At 38.6% G+C, this 17,457-nt stretch overlaps 1 protein-coding gene across 1 annotated transcript in view; it reads left to right on the top strand.

Annotated features, from left to right (window-relative positions):
* The window catches only part of IPO5 (importin 5), a 44,294-nt gene that overhangs the window by 12,925 nt on the left and 13,912 nt on the right, over nt 1-17,457 (top strand). Inside the window, exons 5-14 of the mRNA XM_064362219.1 lie at nt 781-877; nt 1,085-1,189; nt 3,460-3,582; nt 3,673-3,793; nt 7,886-7,973; nt 10,180-10,286; nt 12,433-12,557; nt 12,650-12,739; nt 12,827-13,000; nt 16,280-16,498. Of these exons, the coding sequence (XP_064218289.1) occupies nt 781-877; nt 1,085-1,189; nt 3,460-3,582; nt 3,673-3,793; nt 7,886-7,973; nt 10,180-10,286; nt 12,433-12,557; nt 12,650-12,739; nt 12,827-13,000; nt 16,280-16,498 (1,249 nt within the window). The remainder of the gene's footprint in view (nt 1-780; nt 878-1,084; nt 1,190-3,459; nt 3,583-3,672; nt 3,794-7,885; nt 7,974-10,179; nt 10,287-12,432; nt 12,558-12,649; nt 12,740-12,826; nt 13,001-16,279; nt 16,499-17,457) is intronic.

The raw sequence follows: 17,457 nt of genomic DNA, 5'->3' as shown, positions 1-17,457 counted from the left end.
TCTCCACAACTTGCCTGCGTTCTCTTTGTCTTTTATGATTCTGAAAGTTTTATTGAACAGTTTCTTCTCCTTTACTTAGAGATTAACCTAGTACTGAATGTAGCTTTTATGAAACCACTTTAATAATGGTATCTTGAAGAGGAGGAGGAGAATGCCGGTGAATCCCCATTATGTTTTCTGGGTCTTCCCTGACCAAGTTTTATAATATCTTATCAAACCTGTATTTTTATAAGCAAATGGTCTAAGTTTAGAATTAAGTGATTATTCTTTGCCCCACTGCGTTACTTTTTCTACTGCTCTTAGAGTGTGGTCAGTATATTAGATTTATACCTTTTCAAGATCATACACTTTAGGCATTATATCATTTTCTACTTTAGTTGTCAAGTGTGTCTTTGTTTATATCAGTAATTCAGATTAGAGAATGCAGATGGTCGGAGAGCATAGTTAACTGTAGTTTTCATCAGAAAACCTGTGGTTGCTCTTGTCCCATCCTGCACTCCAGGTCAGCTAATTTAGACTGAGACAGAGTAATAAGGATAAAAGCATGTAGCTGGGAATGGGCTGCTGAGTAGCCTCTAACCCAGCCCATACTTCTCCAGTATGTTTTCATTCACTTAACCCAAAAACAAGATTGCTTAGAGAATGGGTAGATGATGTTCAACCTAAGGATTAATGCGTACTGAGTCAGGTAAACAAGTAGCTCATTAGAGATTCTAGCTCATAGTTTACTAAGATATTAATATAATGTAGCTTTTAAAGAATGTTTGGATTATCTTTTAGGAACTTTCCTGGAATTTTTGGGAACCAGCAGCAGCACTATTTAGATGTCATCAAACGGATGTTAGTTCAGTGTATGCAAGATCAGGAACACCCATCGGTAAATAATTCCAATCCTATTAATATTACCATCTATTTTCATCTATCTTGTGAAAGAAATTAGTGTGTTAGGAGGTTGTTTTTACTTTTATACTTTAAAATATAAACAGCAGTTTTACTGATAAAGAATAACTTGATCTTGAGTAGGAAATCTTGAATTTGCATTTATCAAAAATTTTTTGTGTTTGACATTTTTTCTTCATTTTAGATCAGGACATTATCTGCTAGAGCTACAGCTGCATTTATACTTGCAAATGAGCATAATGTTGCTCTGTTCAAACATTTCGCAGACTTGCTACCGGGATTTCTACAGGTAGGAAAACAGTATAGGATAAATCATAATTATATCTTACTTGGTTTTCATTAGCGATCTTTAATGTATTCGTTCATTTGTACAAAAAAATGCATATTGCCTATTATGTTCTGGTACTAGGGATACAGGAGTGAACAAAACATGCAAATCTCAGTCTCCATTGAGCTTATGTTTACTGCCTGTAAAGATGTTTTTAGTCTCACAATATTTGTAGTTATAAATTTTTTTGTAATGTAAATGGTGTAAGCAATTATGTACTTATTGAATATGTAGATTATTTTCGTTAAATAAACTGTGAGATTTAATGCCCATTTTACATAAGGAGAAACTGCTCTTAACTACAGGATGTGTAATAGTTTGTATTATAGTGTAAGTTTATGGTTAATTCACATTATTGTTAAGGATGTTAATGTTTTAAGGATACGTTCTGCTTTAATCAGAAAGCAAAATAAGATTAGACAAGATAGAACAAATGTTCAGGTCAACTTGCATCTATGCTCCTGGGAAAAAAAATTTTTTAAAGAAAATGTAAAATATTGGACAAGTTAGTGGTTCGCAACCTTGTCAGACTCCCAAATGCCTCTTTTATGACAGTCTTTTGGTAATTTTTCATATACTTTCCTAAAAATGAAATGCAATAAGTAATGTAACACATATGCACAGTATTTTAGAATATTAAAATACGGCCTTAACTAAATACAAAGAAGAAATTTTAAAAAGGTATAATAAAATGGCATGCTTTTCCTTATGTAAATGGTAAGACAGGACTACACTAAAAGACGTAATAGACCAGGTGATCTCTAAGTGATCTGTACAAATGCAATAGCTAAAACTGGACTGATAACAGAGATGTCATTGGCAAGTCAAACACCACAGTTGCTATTAGAATTGGTGATAAGGTTTCCTAAAATAGTAAGGTTCTGGACAAAGCAAAGTAGAAATTGAGTGTCTCTTATTCAGAATGCTTGGGACTAGAAGTATTTCGGATCTCAAAATTTTTTCGGGTTTTGAAACACTGTATTGGTATTATACTTAGCAGTTGAGCATCTCAAGTCAGAAATCCAAAATACTCAAATGCTCATTTCCTTTGAGTGACGTATCTGTATTCAAAAATTGAGGATTTCAGAGCATTTTGGATTTGGGATGTTCCACCTGTCTGTATCCATTTGAGGGGGGATAACAATTGTTAAAACCAGACAAAAAATAATATGAGGGTTAGGTTTTAGGTTCAGATCATTATAAAGAGTTTTTTCTTTTTATAAGTGTCTGGGATTTGTAATAATGTGAAATGCATGATGAGAAGATCATGTAAGTCCCTTGTGCTTGTGTCACAGGTGCAGGACATTTAGCATCCATGGCCTTTGCCCATCCTTAACCATGTGACCATCAAGAACTATCTCCTGAGAGAAAACCATTCCTCTTGAGAACCACTGAGTTAGAGAGGATTTAGAGGAGCTAAAATTGAAAGTTTCCACATGATAAAAAGTTACTTAAAAGATTTAGTGAAACTTCTCTCTCCATGCTATCACAATGAAAAGATTGTTTTGTGACAGGGCATTAACTATAATATACTATTGCTTTAGTAGTTTATTATCTAAAATCTCTACTTACTGTTGAAGTCTAATCCTAGTTTTCTTCCTCTGGATTTAGAGTAAGCTAAATGAAATAGATAACAGTGAACACAAAATGCATACTTTAATACCACAGTGAGCAAACTTAATATCAAAGAGAAATAAAATGGGTAATATTGGACACTTTAAATGTATTACAGGTTCTGGTACTTAACTATGTGTGTGAAAAAAAGTACTTGGATATAGAAAGGACAGAAGAGCCAGGTGTGGTGGCTCACGTGTATGGTCCTAGCTACTCAGGAGACTGAGGCACAAGAGTTGAAGGGTACTGTGAGCTATGATTGTGCCACCACACTTGAGCCTGCGCAACTGAGTGAGACCTTATCTCTCAAAAAAGAAAAGAACAAAGGAAAGGGACTCCTGGTAGCCTTAAGTTTTATTGTAGTGGTTATTATAGTTTCACTGATTTTCATTTTGACTTAGATGTAAATCTGTTTTGTATGTTTCTAGTTACCATCCATCAAAAGGAAGGTATACATGTACCTGCAGGTAGAACATATGCATAATGTAGATTGCTACATTATTTAGTGAAAAATAGTTTAGTAATATTTCTCTATTGTAAGCATATTAGGAATGTTTGGCTAATGAGGCATCATAAAGTGAATCTTCAGCAAAGACTTCCTATTTCATCTTTTCTAGGCTGTAAATGACTCGTGCTACCAGAATGATGATTCTGTCCTAAAATCCCTAGTTGAGATTGCAGATACTGTTCCAAAGTATTTGCGTCCTCACTTGGAAGCCACTCTACAGCTAAGTCTAAAGGTAAATTAAGTATATCAGTAAATGTTCTGTTTGTTATTTTCAGGGACTAATCTAAACTATCAAATGTATACAATTATGTCTTCTTTGTAGTTGTGTGGAGATACTAGCCTCAACAACATGCAACGCCAGCTTGCCCTTGAAGTGATCGTCACCCTCTCCGAGACTGCAGCTGCTATGTTAAGAAAACATACCAATATTGTTGCACAGACTAGTAAGTCCACGGTCTTCAGATAGTTGATGTGTAATGTGGCCAAATTTTTGGATAAATTTGATGAGGGTTTTGTAATTTCTCAGATTGTTGAGAATAGAATGAATATCCTTTTAGAATCATATTAATTTGGGGAAACGCATCTCAATACATGCGAGCACGGACCCCCACATTGTGGTTATGCCTTTAAGACTTTGCAGACACCCTGAAACTCGGTGTTAAAAATTACATTTCTTTTTTTTTTTTTTTTGAGACGGAGTTTCGCTCTTGATACCCAGGCTGGAGTGCAATGGCGCGATCTCGGCTCACCGCAACCTCCTGCTCCTGGGTTCAGGCAATTCTCTTGCCTCAGCCTCCTGAGTAGCTGGGATTACAGGCACGCGCCACCGTGCCCAGCTAATTTTTCGTATTAGTAGAGACGGGGTTTCACCATGTTGACCAGGATGGTCTTGATCTCTTGACCTCGTGATCCACCCGCCTCGGCCTCCCAAAGTGCTGGGATTACAGGCTTGAGCCACCGCGCCCGGCCAAAAATTACATTTCTAGAGTGGACTGTGACAGACTCTTATCATTTATATGTTAAATATTGGACACAGTTAATAGAGTCAAAAATAATTCAGAAGGGATATATAGATATACGGTAGCGAACTGCAAAACAAGATAACATGTCTGGTACTTACCAATGAAGATAGGATTAGAACAAGGTCTGACACTTTGGTCATGGTTCTGTCCACTATATTATGTTGCTGTGTTTTATAGACCCTCGTTGCAGCAGAAACTTAAGTGACTGTTGTGCTATGAAAATAACTACTATAAAGTTTCATTGTGCTGGGATAAGGATCTAAGATCCTGATCATTCTCTGGCCTAGCCATTTCTTCATGAGCTAATGAGTACTTGAACACTTGATTTAGAGGGTAAATACATCACCAGATTTATTTTGTAGTGGTACCTACACTGAGCACCACTACAAAATTTGTCTTACACTGAGATACTGGTTGGAATTTTAGAAACACTCTCATTAAAGTGGGGAACAGAAAAATATCTCCTTTATCACTGTTTTGTTGTACTGACTACCCCGGCTGATGCATTAAGAGATAAAAATTAGAAACAGTGGCCAGGCGCAGTGGCTCATGCCTGTAATCCTAGTACTTTAGGAGGCCAAGACGGGCGGATCACCTGAGGGCAGGAGTTTGAGATGAGTCTGGCTAACATAATAAAATCCCATTTCCACTAAAAATACAAAACATTAGCCGGGCGTGGTGGCACGTGCCTGTAATCCCAGCTACTCAGGCTGAGGCAGGAGAATTGCTTAAACCTGGGAGGCAGAGGTTGCAGTGAACCAAGATCATGCCATTGCAGTCCAGCTTGAGCAACAAGAGCAAAACTCCATCTCAAAACAAAAAAAAATTAGAAACAAAAATACTGTTTGTTTATAGTCTGTGCGATTATTGTCTTCAAAAAATGTTAAAGACTCAACAAATAAACTGCTAATCAAAGGGTTAAGCAAGATTCTTAGATATGAGAACATTTTATTGTAAGTGTTCCATTATGCATAGTAATCACTTTTATAGGCCTGAGTTGTAGTAACTGGGAATAAATCAAGATGTATAAGACCTTTATGAAGAAAGTTGAATAACATACTGAAAGACTAATAGAAGAACTAAGTATCAGTTCTCAAATTAATCTAGGGTTAATATAGGGTTAGGATAGAACTGATCCTGAAATTTTTCTGAAAGAACATCGGGCCTGGAGTAGCCAAGACAATTTTAACGAATAAAGTGGTGTTCTTGCCCCATCAACTGTGAATTTAGAATGCACCTAATGGTGCAGGTGTTGACAATGGATCGGATGGTACAAAGAATAGAGTATAGGAGCAGATCCACTCACATGGGAACAAAGCTGTTGTAAAAAGATAATTGATCAAAAGTTTTTGGGGCCAGGCATAGTGGCTCAGGCCTGTAATCCCAACACTTTGTAAAGCCAAGGTGGGCAAATTTCGAGTTTAGGAGTTTGAGACCAGCCCGGGCAACGTGGCAAAACCCTGTCTCTACCAAAAATACAAAAATTAGTCGGGCATGGTGGCACATGCCTGTGATTTCAGCTACTCAGGAGGCTGAGATGGAGGATTGCTTGAGCCAAAGAAGTCAAGGCTGTGGTGAGCCAAGATACTCCAGCCTGGGTGACAGAGCAAAAAGAAGGAAAAAAAAAAAGCGTTGCTTGGATAACTGGTTCTTTCTTTTTCTTTTTAATATGTTTATGGGGAACAGGTGGTGTTTGGTTACATGGATAAGTTCTTTAGTGGTGATTTGTGAGATTTTGGTGTACCCATAACAGGAGCAGTTGGTACACTGTACCCAATGTTTAGTCTTTTATCCCTCATTCGCCTCCCACCCTTTCCCCTGAGTCCCCAAAGTCTGTTGTATCTTTATTATGCCTTTGCATCTTCATGGCTCAGCTCCCACTTATGAATTGAAAACATAACTGGTTATTTCTATGGGGAAAAGAAAATTCCATCTCTAGACAGCTTATTAAAAAAATAATTTGGGGGTCGACCTAAGACCTGAATATTATCTTGCATGCTAGAACTAGTTAAAAAGGTTAAGACCTAAATACCACAGATACATAATGCTTAATAGTAGAGAATTTTTTAAGACTGAATCAAAAACCAGTGATATAAACATTGACAAATTTGCAACTGCTAAAACAATTTTTTGACCAAATACACCATAAATGAAAAGATAAGCCACAAACTGAAAGAAAATAATTACAGTGCACACAATCAGCAGTTTTGTTATCTAGAGAATACACAAAGGCTGAAAATAGGAAAATCATTGCTTTTTTTTCTTTAAGACGGGATCTCACTCTGTCATTCAGGCCAGAGTGCAGTGACTTGATCTCAGCTCATTGCAGCCTCACAAGTAGCTAGGACTAGAAGAATGCACTACCACAACTGGCTACTTTTTGTGTTTTTTGGTAAAGATAGGGTTTCGCCATGTTGCCCAGGCTGGTCTTGAATTCCTGGGCTCAAGAAATCCTCCCACCTCAGCTTTCTAAAGTGCCGGGATAACAGGTGTGCACCAGCAGGCCCAGCCAGTAAATTCATAGAAGAGGATTCTGGAATAGCTAATGAATCCTACTAAGTCTCAATAAAAACAAGTGTAATTGTGGAATACAAGTTTTGTCCAAAAGTTTGACAGTATCAGTTGTTAATAACAGGTGTGGAGCTAAGGAGACTCTTATTCTGGCCCCAGGGCACGTCACACATTTTTGTGAAATAATATAGACCTCCACTTAAACTTCACATAGTTTATGCAACAGCTGTGCAGAGCACAGCTTGTTTGGTGATTTTTTAGTACTATTTGAAGATAGTTATAACAATTTCATGCCTAGACTCATGCTTGTCAAAGAGAAGATGTAATAATCTCATCAAAGCAAATTTTATAGGAGGAAAAAATTGGAAACAACCAAAATGATTATCAGCTGGACAGTGGGTAGTATGTTTGTATAATGGAATGCTAAGAAATAATTAAATTGAAATCCGTATGTGTTGAAAAAAAGCAAATTGCCAAGGTACATATATTATACCATTTATTATACAAAAAATGAAGTCTTGAGGAGGTTCAACAGGAGAATCACTTGAACCTCGGAGGCAGTGGTTGCAGTGAGCCAAGATCACGCCACTGTACTGCACTCCAGCCTGTGTGACAGCAAGACACCGTCTTTAAAAAAAAAAACTTGAAATAGTGCTATAATTTTGTATAGAGATATAGAAATTGGTTCAAATATAGAAAAAAATTGAGAAATGAATCATTTGTTTTGTGATGATGCTTCTTAACTCTGATGAGGGGGAAGAATGTAAACGGATTTGGGAATTTGATAGGAGGGTTTGACTTATGAATGTTACTTTTTAAAGAAAAGATATAAGCAAATATGACAAAAGGTTAAAATTTAACCAGATTTTGAGGGCACAGACAAATAATTGTTTTGTCTTACTCTCTTAGAGGCAAAGTAAATCTTAAAATTCTTGTTTGTAAATAATGATATAGATAAAATGAAGTCACAGTCTTCAGGTATGAAATAATTGTTTACTTTAGTTCCTCAGATGTTAGCAATGATGGTTGATTTGGAAGAAGATGAGGACTGGGCAAATGCAGATGAACTGGAAGATGATGATTTTGACAGGTAATCAAACCTAGTGTCCAGGGTGGCAGTGAGAGCCCTAGGGCTCCAAGGCCCATCTTCACCATTGCACCCTGTAACCTGAAGGTAAACTTTCAAGCCTGGAATATGGGGCCCTCTGCCCTGCTGTTGTATGCGTTGCTATATCACATTTTCTAAATAGTATTTTCTTTAGTTTTCATGTATAATTTATATTAATAAAATTTATGTTTCTTAGAAGTTCATAAAACGTACTTTAACAAGTGTGTAATCAGGAATGGAAAGATTACAACAACAAACAAGGAGGCTTGTCTTTTTAAAAAAAAGTGTGACATGAAATACAGCAAGTAAAGTAGCCATGTTTTTAACTGTCTTACTCTAAATTATTTTCAAAACTTGTAATTTCTCTTTTAAAATATGTATAAAGAAGCTTTATTGTGATAAATACTTTTAAATGCAGAGACTTCACTTAGAATAATTGTTTCAACAAAATTCCCTGCAATATACATCATATTTTCCTAGTAAAAAGCAATTTAACTTTAGGATAGAAAAGATCCAGTGGTGACAAGATCAGAGTCATGCTGGGTGACAGTAACACTGGAATTACTATTGTACTTATTTATTTCAGCTTAGGAAGTCCCATGAATACAGAAAAAGTCATCCAAAATCTATATTAACTATGAAGTGGTAATGATGGCCCCTTACATGTATATGAAACATAGCACCTCAGAGCTATATTATTTTAATCAACTTTATTAGTAGTCCCAGAGGTATATTACAGATGCAGAAATGGAGAGTGAAGATTGAGTGATTTGTCTGAGGTTATGTAGCCAGTTAATGGACTGGGGTTAATTACCATTTCTTTCATAATTCCCAATGCATTATACTACCACCTTTTCTTAAAAAGAGCTGAAATTGGCCGAGAACGATGGCTGATGCCTGTAATCCTAGCACTTTGGGAGGCCAAGGCAGGTGGATCACATGAGGTCAGGTGTTCAAGACCAGCCTGACCAACATGGTGAAACCCTGTCTCTACTAAAAATGCAAAAATTAGCCTGGTACGGTGGCAAACACCTGTAATTCCAGCTACTCGGGAGGCTGAGGCAGGAGAATCGCTTGAGCCTGGGAGGTGGAGGTTGCAGTGAGCTGGTTGAGATTGCGCCATTGCACTCCAGCCTGGGTGACGAATGAGACTCCGTGTCAAAAAAAAGAGCTGAAATTATTCCCCCAAAAGGCTTGGAGTCAGTATAAACTACATTTTTGAGACTTAATCCCATTGTTAAAAATGACTGATTTCTGTCTTTAATACTGTTTTATGAAAGTAGTCTTTCACTGGAAATCACCTGATATAGCTGAAGAGAAGACCAGGGCTAGATCAGATTTCCTTTCTGGGTCTGTTACTGTAATGTGCTGCTACCTGTCCTTTAATTTACCCTGTAAATGGCACTTGAAGTTACTCAGTTTAAGAAACTGTGTTTTCTAGACTAGATGAATAAGATTTTCTAATCTGTGAGTAAACAGGGCATAAATATATTTTCAAGATGAGATTTTTTAAGTCTAAAAACCTGTTCTGAAGGTAATTTATAGCTTCATTTTTATATTATTGTCTGTTTACACAGTAAAGATAATGCACGTGAAATTCACTACTGATCTTGTAGTTCCAAGCCAGCATAAATGCAAATGCATTTATGCCCCCATCTCTTCAGTTTTCAGAGAAAACAATAGAACTGAGTTTCACATAACCATGCATAGTTTTTGGCAGTGCAGTTTGTACCCCTTTAAAGGTGAATAAGCTCACAGTGGGGAAAATTACACATTTTCTGCACCCTTTTCAGTTTTTTATGTTCTGTTCATTGATAAGTTTGAAGACTGTATTTCTAGGAAATGAAATACACAAGGCTCTTTCAACACTGCTTTTATGGGAGTCTTGAAAATGTCAGAGCTGTTTCTGAAAACAGCTTTGAGTTAGTTGGCGGTAGGGGTGGTCTTGAAAAATAAGATAACATGACTTTCTAAACTATGGTTTAGATGGTTTATCATGGATCATGATATTTACTTTTTTTTTAAGCTGTAGGGTTTTTAATCTCTAATTTCAATTCAATATTTAAAGAAAGCTTGAATTCTTTCTCAGTCCTAGTTTAATAATAATGTGGTTAGAAGTATGTCTGTACAGTATACTGTTTCTTTCGTATTTCAGATATTGAATACATAATTTTGTTTCTGTGTTTAGCAATGCAGTTGCAGGTGAGAGTGCTCTAGACCGAATGGCTTGTGGACTTGGTGGAAAGCTTGTTCTGCCGATGATCAAGGAACACATTATGCAAATGCTTCAAAATCGTAAGCTATGTTCTTCAAATGCTACAATAGTGAAGTAGTGCCTTTCTGAATCTTAAATTCTAAGATAGGTTTAGACTGTTAAAACGTAATCTTTGTGTTTTTATCATCTATATTTAACTCAATTCATTTATTTTACTGATAAAATTAATTGTCAATCCCAAAGAAAATGTACAGATTTTCTTCCTAGCCAGAAATATTTAGGTTTGAATTTGAAAATGACATTATTTGAATGTGTTCATGATTCAAACACGTTAATCTTCCTTCACCCAGTATCTTTTATTTTTAAAAGAATAATTCTAATGTTATCAGAAGAGAAACCACTTTGTTTTGTTTTGGTTTTCGTTTTTTTTTTTTTGAAACAGAGTCTCACTGTGTTGCCCAAGCTGGAGTGCAGTGGCACCATCTCAGCTCACTGCAGTCTCCACCCACTGGGTTCAAGAGATTCTCCTGCCAGATTCATACATTCCTCCTGTGTCGCTGGGATTACAAGAATGTGCCACCACACCCGGCTAATTTTTATATTTTTGGTAGAGACAGGGTTTCATCATGTTGGCCAGGCTGGTCTCAAACTCCTGACCTCAGGTCATCCACCCACCTCAGCTTCCCAAAGTGCTGGGATTACAGGCATGAGCCATTGCACCTGGCCTAATTTTTGTGTTTTTAGTAGAGACAGGGTTTTGCTATGTTGGCCAGGCTGGTCTCAAACCTCTGACCTCAAGTGATTTGCCTGCCTCAGCCTCCCAAAGTACTGTGATTACAGATGTGAGCCACTGAACCCGGCCAAGTTGCAAGTTTTTAAATTCATATTCACAGATAACCACTGTTAACAGCTCTCTGAGACTTTCTCTGACCTCATTTATGCATATATGAAGGGGCTTTTTAAAGTGAATATACAGTATAGACACACCATATTTTTTAAGCTTTTGCTCAACAGTTTATCATATTACCACATAACAGTCTACCTCATTTTTTAAAATAGCCACATACATTCCACAATCCCCATTCCGTGCTAATTGTTTTTATTGATTACAAATAATTCTAATGCAAACACTCTTCTACAGAAATTCTGGCTTATGTGAATATTTTTATAGGATAGATTTAAAAAGCAGACATGAGGGTCAAACCATTGATACAGGATCTTTGTTTTTGTTTTTGTTTTTTTGAGATGGAGTTTCACTTTGTCACACAGAGCTGAAGTGCAGTAGCATGATCTCAGCTCACTGTAACCCTCACCTCCCAGGTTCAAGCAATTTGTGTCTCGGCCTCCTGAGTAGCCGGGACTACAGGGGCATGCCACCATGACTGGCTAATTTTTTTTTTTTTGAGATGGAGTTTTGCTCTGTTGCCCAGGCTAGAGTTCAGTGGTGCAGGCTTGGCTCACAGCAACTTCTGCCTCAGCCTCCCGAGTAGCTCCTAAGCCCGCCACCACACCAGCTAATTTTTGTATTATTTAGTAGAGACAGGTTTTTGCCATGTTGGCCAGGCTGGTCTTGAACTCCTGACTTCAAGTGATCTGTTCTCCTTGGCCTCCCAAAGTGCTGGAATTACAGGCATGAGCCACTGTGCCTGGCCTGATACATACTTTTAGAATCAAGTAGTCTAGTCAAGCACTTTTTCTGTGCATTTTTTTTTTCTTTTTTTTTTTTTTGAGACAGAGTCTTGCTCTGTTGCCCAGACTGGAGTGCAGTGATGCAATCTTGGCTCACTGCAACCTCTGCTGCCTGGGTTAAGACGATTCTCCTGCCTCAGCCTCCTGAGTAGCTGGGATTACAGGCACCCGCCAACACGCCCAGCTAATTTTTGTATTTCTAGTAGAAATAGGGTTTCACCATCTTGGACAGGCTGGTCTTGAACTCCTGACCTCATGATCCACCCCTCTCGGCCTCCCAAAGTGTTGAGAGTACAGGCATGAGCCACCGCACCTGGCTCTGTGCATTTTTCTAATAGTAAATATACAAATGTTATTATATTGTGTGTGTGTGTGTATATATATATATACACACACACACACACACACACACACACACCCTGTCCAAAAAAAAATTTTGTTACTTTTTTCCAAATAAGAACTTTTTTACATCTCTCCCTACCAGAATAACATTTATAGTGTCTAATTGCTATTCCATCTGTTAATTTTTTTCTGTAGCTGACTGGAAATACCGGCATGCAGGATTGATGGCCTTATCTGCCATTGGTGAAGGATGCCATCAGCAAATGGAAGGAATTCTAAATGAGATAGTAAATTTTGTTTTACTTTTTCTTCAGGATACTGTAAGTACCAGTAAATATTTGATTCCAAATTATTAGTGTAGCTTCATGTGGAAACCTTACTGCTTTTACTAATGAAAGGGAACATCTTCCAGCATCCAAGAGTAAGGTATGCAGCCTGTAATGCTGTGGGACAGATGGCTACAGATTTTGCACCTGGTTTCCAAAAGAAATTTCATGAGAAGGTAAGGAACAAGTCCTCACACTCAAATCAGACTTTAGGAAGAGGGTGGACATTTCAGCATGCATGCTTGTTTTGTTTCATTTCACAGGTGATTGCAGCTCTGCTGCAGACCATGGAAGACCAAGGCAATCAACGGGTGCAGGCCCATGCAGCTGCTGCCCTCATTAACTTTACTGAAGACTGTCCCAAGTCACTACTTATTCCATACTTGGATAATTTGGTGAAACATCTGCATTCCATTATGGTACTTAAGCTTCAAGAGGTAAATTTTAAGATCGGTAGGCTACCTTCTGTTTGTAAATTAATTTGGGTTGATTTGATGGGTAAGAACTGAAGAAAGAGGGACTTGCAGCATGACCATAAAGAATGTAAAGTTAAAAAACTGAGGAGGATATTCTGAGTTATGGAATGGTAAGTAGAAAAATTCAGATTTGACCAAAATTTGGGCTGATAATTGGAATTGGGAACGATAACAGGTAAAGGTCAGGTAAAATCAGTGTATGGATCGCCCTGATGATAAGAGAGAAGTTTTTGAACTCTGATTTGTGTGAAGTGTGAAAAACCATTCTGTATTCTTAAATGCAGTGAAAAATGATTATATAATGGGAAATTAGTGTAGTAGCATTGTGGTGAGGCATACATAAAAAAGGGAGAAGATTTAAGGCAAGACCATCATACTGTCGTCGTCCAGGGAGCTTATATGGTAATAGGGGAAGAGGAGGCTCCAAAAGATATTTCATGTGAAGCATTAAGAGTTTGTTTCTGGCAGTTTGAATTTTAAAAGTTGAAAGGGCCAAGCGCTGTGGCTCACCCCTGTAATTCCACTACTTTGGGAGGCTGAGGCAGGCAGATCCCCTGAGTTCAGGAGTTCAAGACCAGCCTGGCCAACATGGTGAAACTCCATCTCTCCTAAAAATATAAAATTAGCCTGGCATGGTGGTACACGCCTGTAATTCCAGCTACTTGGGAGGCTGAGACAGGAGAATGCCTTGAACCTGGGAGGCAAAGGTTGCAGTGAACCAAGATGGCACCACTGCACTCCAGCCTAGGTAACAAGAGCAAAATTCTGTTTCCAAAAAAAAGAAAGTAAAAGATGTTTACTATTCTAACCAGGTTGACAGAAATACAGAAGTTGTAGAATACAAAAACAACATCATTTTCGAATATCCAAGTAAAAATGATTATAGTTACAGCTTAAGTAAGGGATGCAGCCTTGAAACATTTGAATGATATTAGTCCAGCACAGCCCGAGAGAGATGTAGATGTGAAAGCAAGGATTTTAGCCCAGTTTATTGTCAAATGCAATGAAAACGGATTACTACTATAAAAGTGAAATGAATAGAAGGCATAGAAAATAAAAGATACAAACCTCTCAAAATGCTATAAAAGTTTCTAATGCTCTCAATTCCTATAAATATGAACTGGTAGCAAATAGTTAACAAACCACAGTTTGTGTAGCACTGGTGATTGTCCAGAGAGCAAGACAAACAAGAAATGCAATATCTCAGAAGCCAAAGAGAGAGGACTTATAAACAAAGGCTCAAGTGCTCAGTATCACATGACAGCCGACTAAGAATATGATAAAGGAAACATTAATGTGTCCGAAGGCAGACCAAGATGGACCCAAGTTGAAGTCAGATAGGTTGGTGGTTAAATCAGTAATTGATGGATCCAACGTGACTTTACAGGTTTGGGTGGATGGCTGTGGTATGAAAGTCCCTGTGTACCCCTGCCTTTCCTGCAGTGGGGCACTATGTGGGTTTTTAAAGATAAGTGAAAGGAGTGGTTGGGATAGAATGTTAAGAGGACAGTGTTCATGAGCAAGAGTTATACAAAGAGAAGACAGCCTAGTGGAGGAGGAAAGACATTGCTCTGAGGCCAGCAGCACAGCCGAGACACTGAACATGGAGCAGAGGTTGAGATGCAAAAGCAGGATGTAAGATAACTTCCTCAAGACGTGGTTGAGTGTATAACACAAGGTGAAGAACTCTGCTGAGAGTGTGGTTGTAGTTGATGTGGGGAATTTTGAAAATCTGGAGTAGTAACTGGGTCAGGTTCTTACGAGTCAAGAATTATTTTATTTTACATGTATATACACACACAGAGAGAGAGACAGAGTCTCACCCAGGTTGGAATGCAGTGGCACAGTCTCAGCTCACTGCAACCTCTGCCTCCCGGGTTAAAGCCATTCTCCTGCCACAGCCTCCTGAGTAGCTGGGATTACAAGCGTGCACCACCACACCCAGCTAATTTTTGTATTTTGAGTAGAGACAGGGTTTCACCATGTTGACCAGGCTGTTCTTGTACTCCTGACCTCAAGCAAGGTACCTGCCTCAGCCTCCCAAAGTGCTGAGATTACAGATGTGAGCCGTCACACCCAGCCTGTTGTTTTTGAGACAGTCTCGCTCTTCTCACCCCAGCTGGAGTACAATGGCACAATCTTGGCTCTATTGCAACCTCTGCCTCCCCGGTTCAAGCAATTCTCCTGCCTCAGCCTCCTGAGTGCCACCACACCCAGCTAATTTATATATATAAATATATATGGGTTTTTTTTTTTAGTAGAGACAGGGTTTCACCCTGTTGCCTAAGCTGGCCTTGATCTCCTGACCTTAGGTGATCCGCCTGCTTCAGCCTCCTAAAGTGCTGAGATTACAGAAGAATTATTTTAAAATATTGCTGGTGACAGGGCGGGCCCAGCACAAATAGGTAGTAATCATTTGTAACCAGCTGGGTAAGAGAACACCAGATCTTTGGTGCAGAGAAAAAGGTCACTCATCTGTTTCAGCAAGACAGATGCAGAAGAAAGGCAGCAAGGTTCCTTGGTGGCATCTTTTGGGGAGGATGAGTTAGAAGATGAAGGGGCCAGAGAGGGGATTTTCTTTATGACATAGCACAAAATAATAACCATAAGTAGAGGAAATCAGTGAAGAAAAAATGAGTATGAAGTGTGGTCATTGAAGTTGATGAACACAAAAAAATTGGGTTCGTATTTGTACTCAAGAGCTAACTGTGATGGGCCAATTACAGTGACTCACACCTGTAATCCCAGCACTTTGGGAGGCTGAGGCAGGCGGATCACCTGAGGTCAGGAGTTTGAGACCAGCCTGACTAATACAAAATTAGCCAGGTTTGGTGGTGCATGCCTGTAATCGCAGCTACTTGGGAGGCTGAGGCAGGAGAATCGCTTTAACCCAGAGGCGGATGTTGCAGTGAGCCGAGATCGCGCCATTACACTCCAGCCTGGGCAACAAGAGTGAAACTCCATCTCCAAATAAACAAATAAAAGAACTAGCTGTGCTTTGAGATGAGACAAAAATGAGTGAGGGGTGCTGTGCTAACAGAAGAGAGAAAACAATCCCACATAAATAGTTCAACACAGATTCTTTTTATAGAAATTTCCTCTAAAACCTGCATTCTCTGCTTCTGGAGAGGTGGTCTCATTCTGCTGTTTCAGAAAAGCATTCAAGAACTTGAAGCGGGTAGTAAATTGTAAATTTAAATACTGTAGTACTTTGAAGTAATTTGTGTGTCTTTTTTCTAGCTGATTCAGAAAGGCACCAAGTTAGTTTTGGAACAAGTCGTGACATCCATTGCGTCAGTTGCAGATACTGCAGAAGAAAAATTTGTCCCCTACTATGATTTATTCATGCCATCCCTGAAGCACATCGTTGAGAATGCCGTTCAAAAAGAACTGAGACTTCTGAGAGGAAAAACTATTGAGTGCATTAGCCTCATTGGTCTGGCTGTTGGGAAGGAAAAAGTAAGTGATGTCTATTATTTTAAATTTACTGTGTGTAACTTGGCTATGGAGGCATTCAGAGTACTAGAGGGATTTTTTTCCTTCTGATAAACCAGTTTCTGAATGCTTGTTTTTTTTTTTATCATGCTCCTTTTACGTTGCTCCTGTTTTGTATACAGATAATTCCTGCCTTTGTCTTCTTTTTTTTATTCTTCTTTTTGATTTGGAGTCTCATTCTGTCGCCCAGGCTCTAGAGTGCAGTGGCAGGATCTCAGCTCACTGTAACCTCCGCCTCCCGAGTTCAAGCAATTCTCCTGGGTCAGCCTTCCAAGTAGCTGGGACTACAAGCGCCTGCCCCCACTCCCAGCTGATTTTTGTATTTTTAGTAGAGACTGGGTTTCACTATGTTGGCCAGACTAGCCTTGAACTCCTGACCTCAAACAATCTGCTCTCAGGTGTTAGCCACTGCACCCCACCTGTCTTTTCATTGTCATTATTAAGGTTTCCTTTTAGCTCAGCCGTGCTCTTGATACCCCCCCCTTTTCCCCACCACACACAGTGTATCTCATGGAAGGTGTGTGGAGTTCAGTATCCAAGTTCAGTTCCCTTTAAATATGTGCTTGGAAACATGTCAGTTGCTTTCTTATTAATCTAAAATGCATCAAGTGTCCTAAGAGAGAAATCTGTGCATACATATCTTCAGAAAATAATTACAAAGGACCATTGGCCAGTGTGTTTCTCAGCCAACATCTTAGAATTGTTTAAGCTAATGCAAAAGAAGTTTCTCTGTCACTGAACCCTCATGTTCTGACCCTCAGAACTATCAACATGGAACCTCTCTGTCTTGCCTTCTTCAAAACCAGTATCTGTGTTAATTTATATTTGAAACTGGTTTCTGTGAGACACTGACCACTAAAACATTGGTATGTTTTATACCAACAAAATATTGGTATGTCCCGTACTCTGTATATCTGGCTTTT

This window comes from Aotus nancymaae, unplaced genomic scaffold, assembly GCF_030222135.1.
Source record: "Aotus nancymaae isolate 86718 unplaced genomic scaffold, 86718_ANA_hifiasm-v0.15.2.pri h1tg000048l, whole genome shotgun sequence".
Classification (NCBI taxonomy): Eukaryota; Metazoa; Chordata; class Mammalia; order Primates; family Aotidae; genus Aotus; species Aotus nancymaae.
Note: the sequence above shows the minus strand (reverse complement) of the source record. Positions and strands in the feature narration are given on the sequence as shown.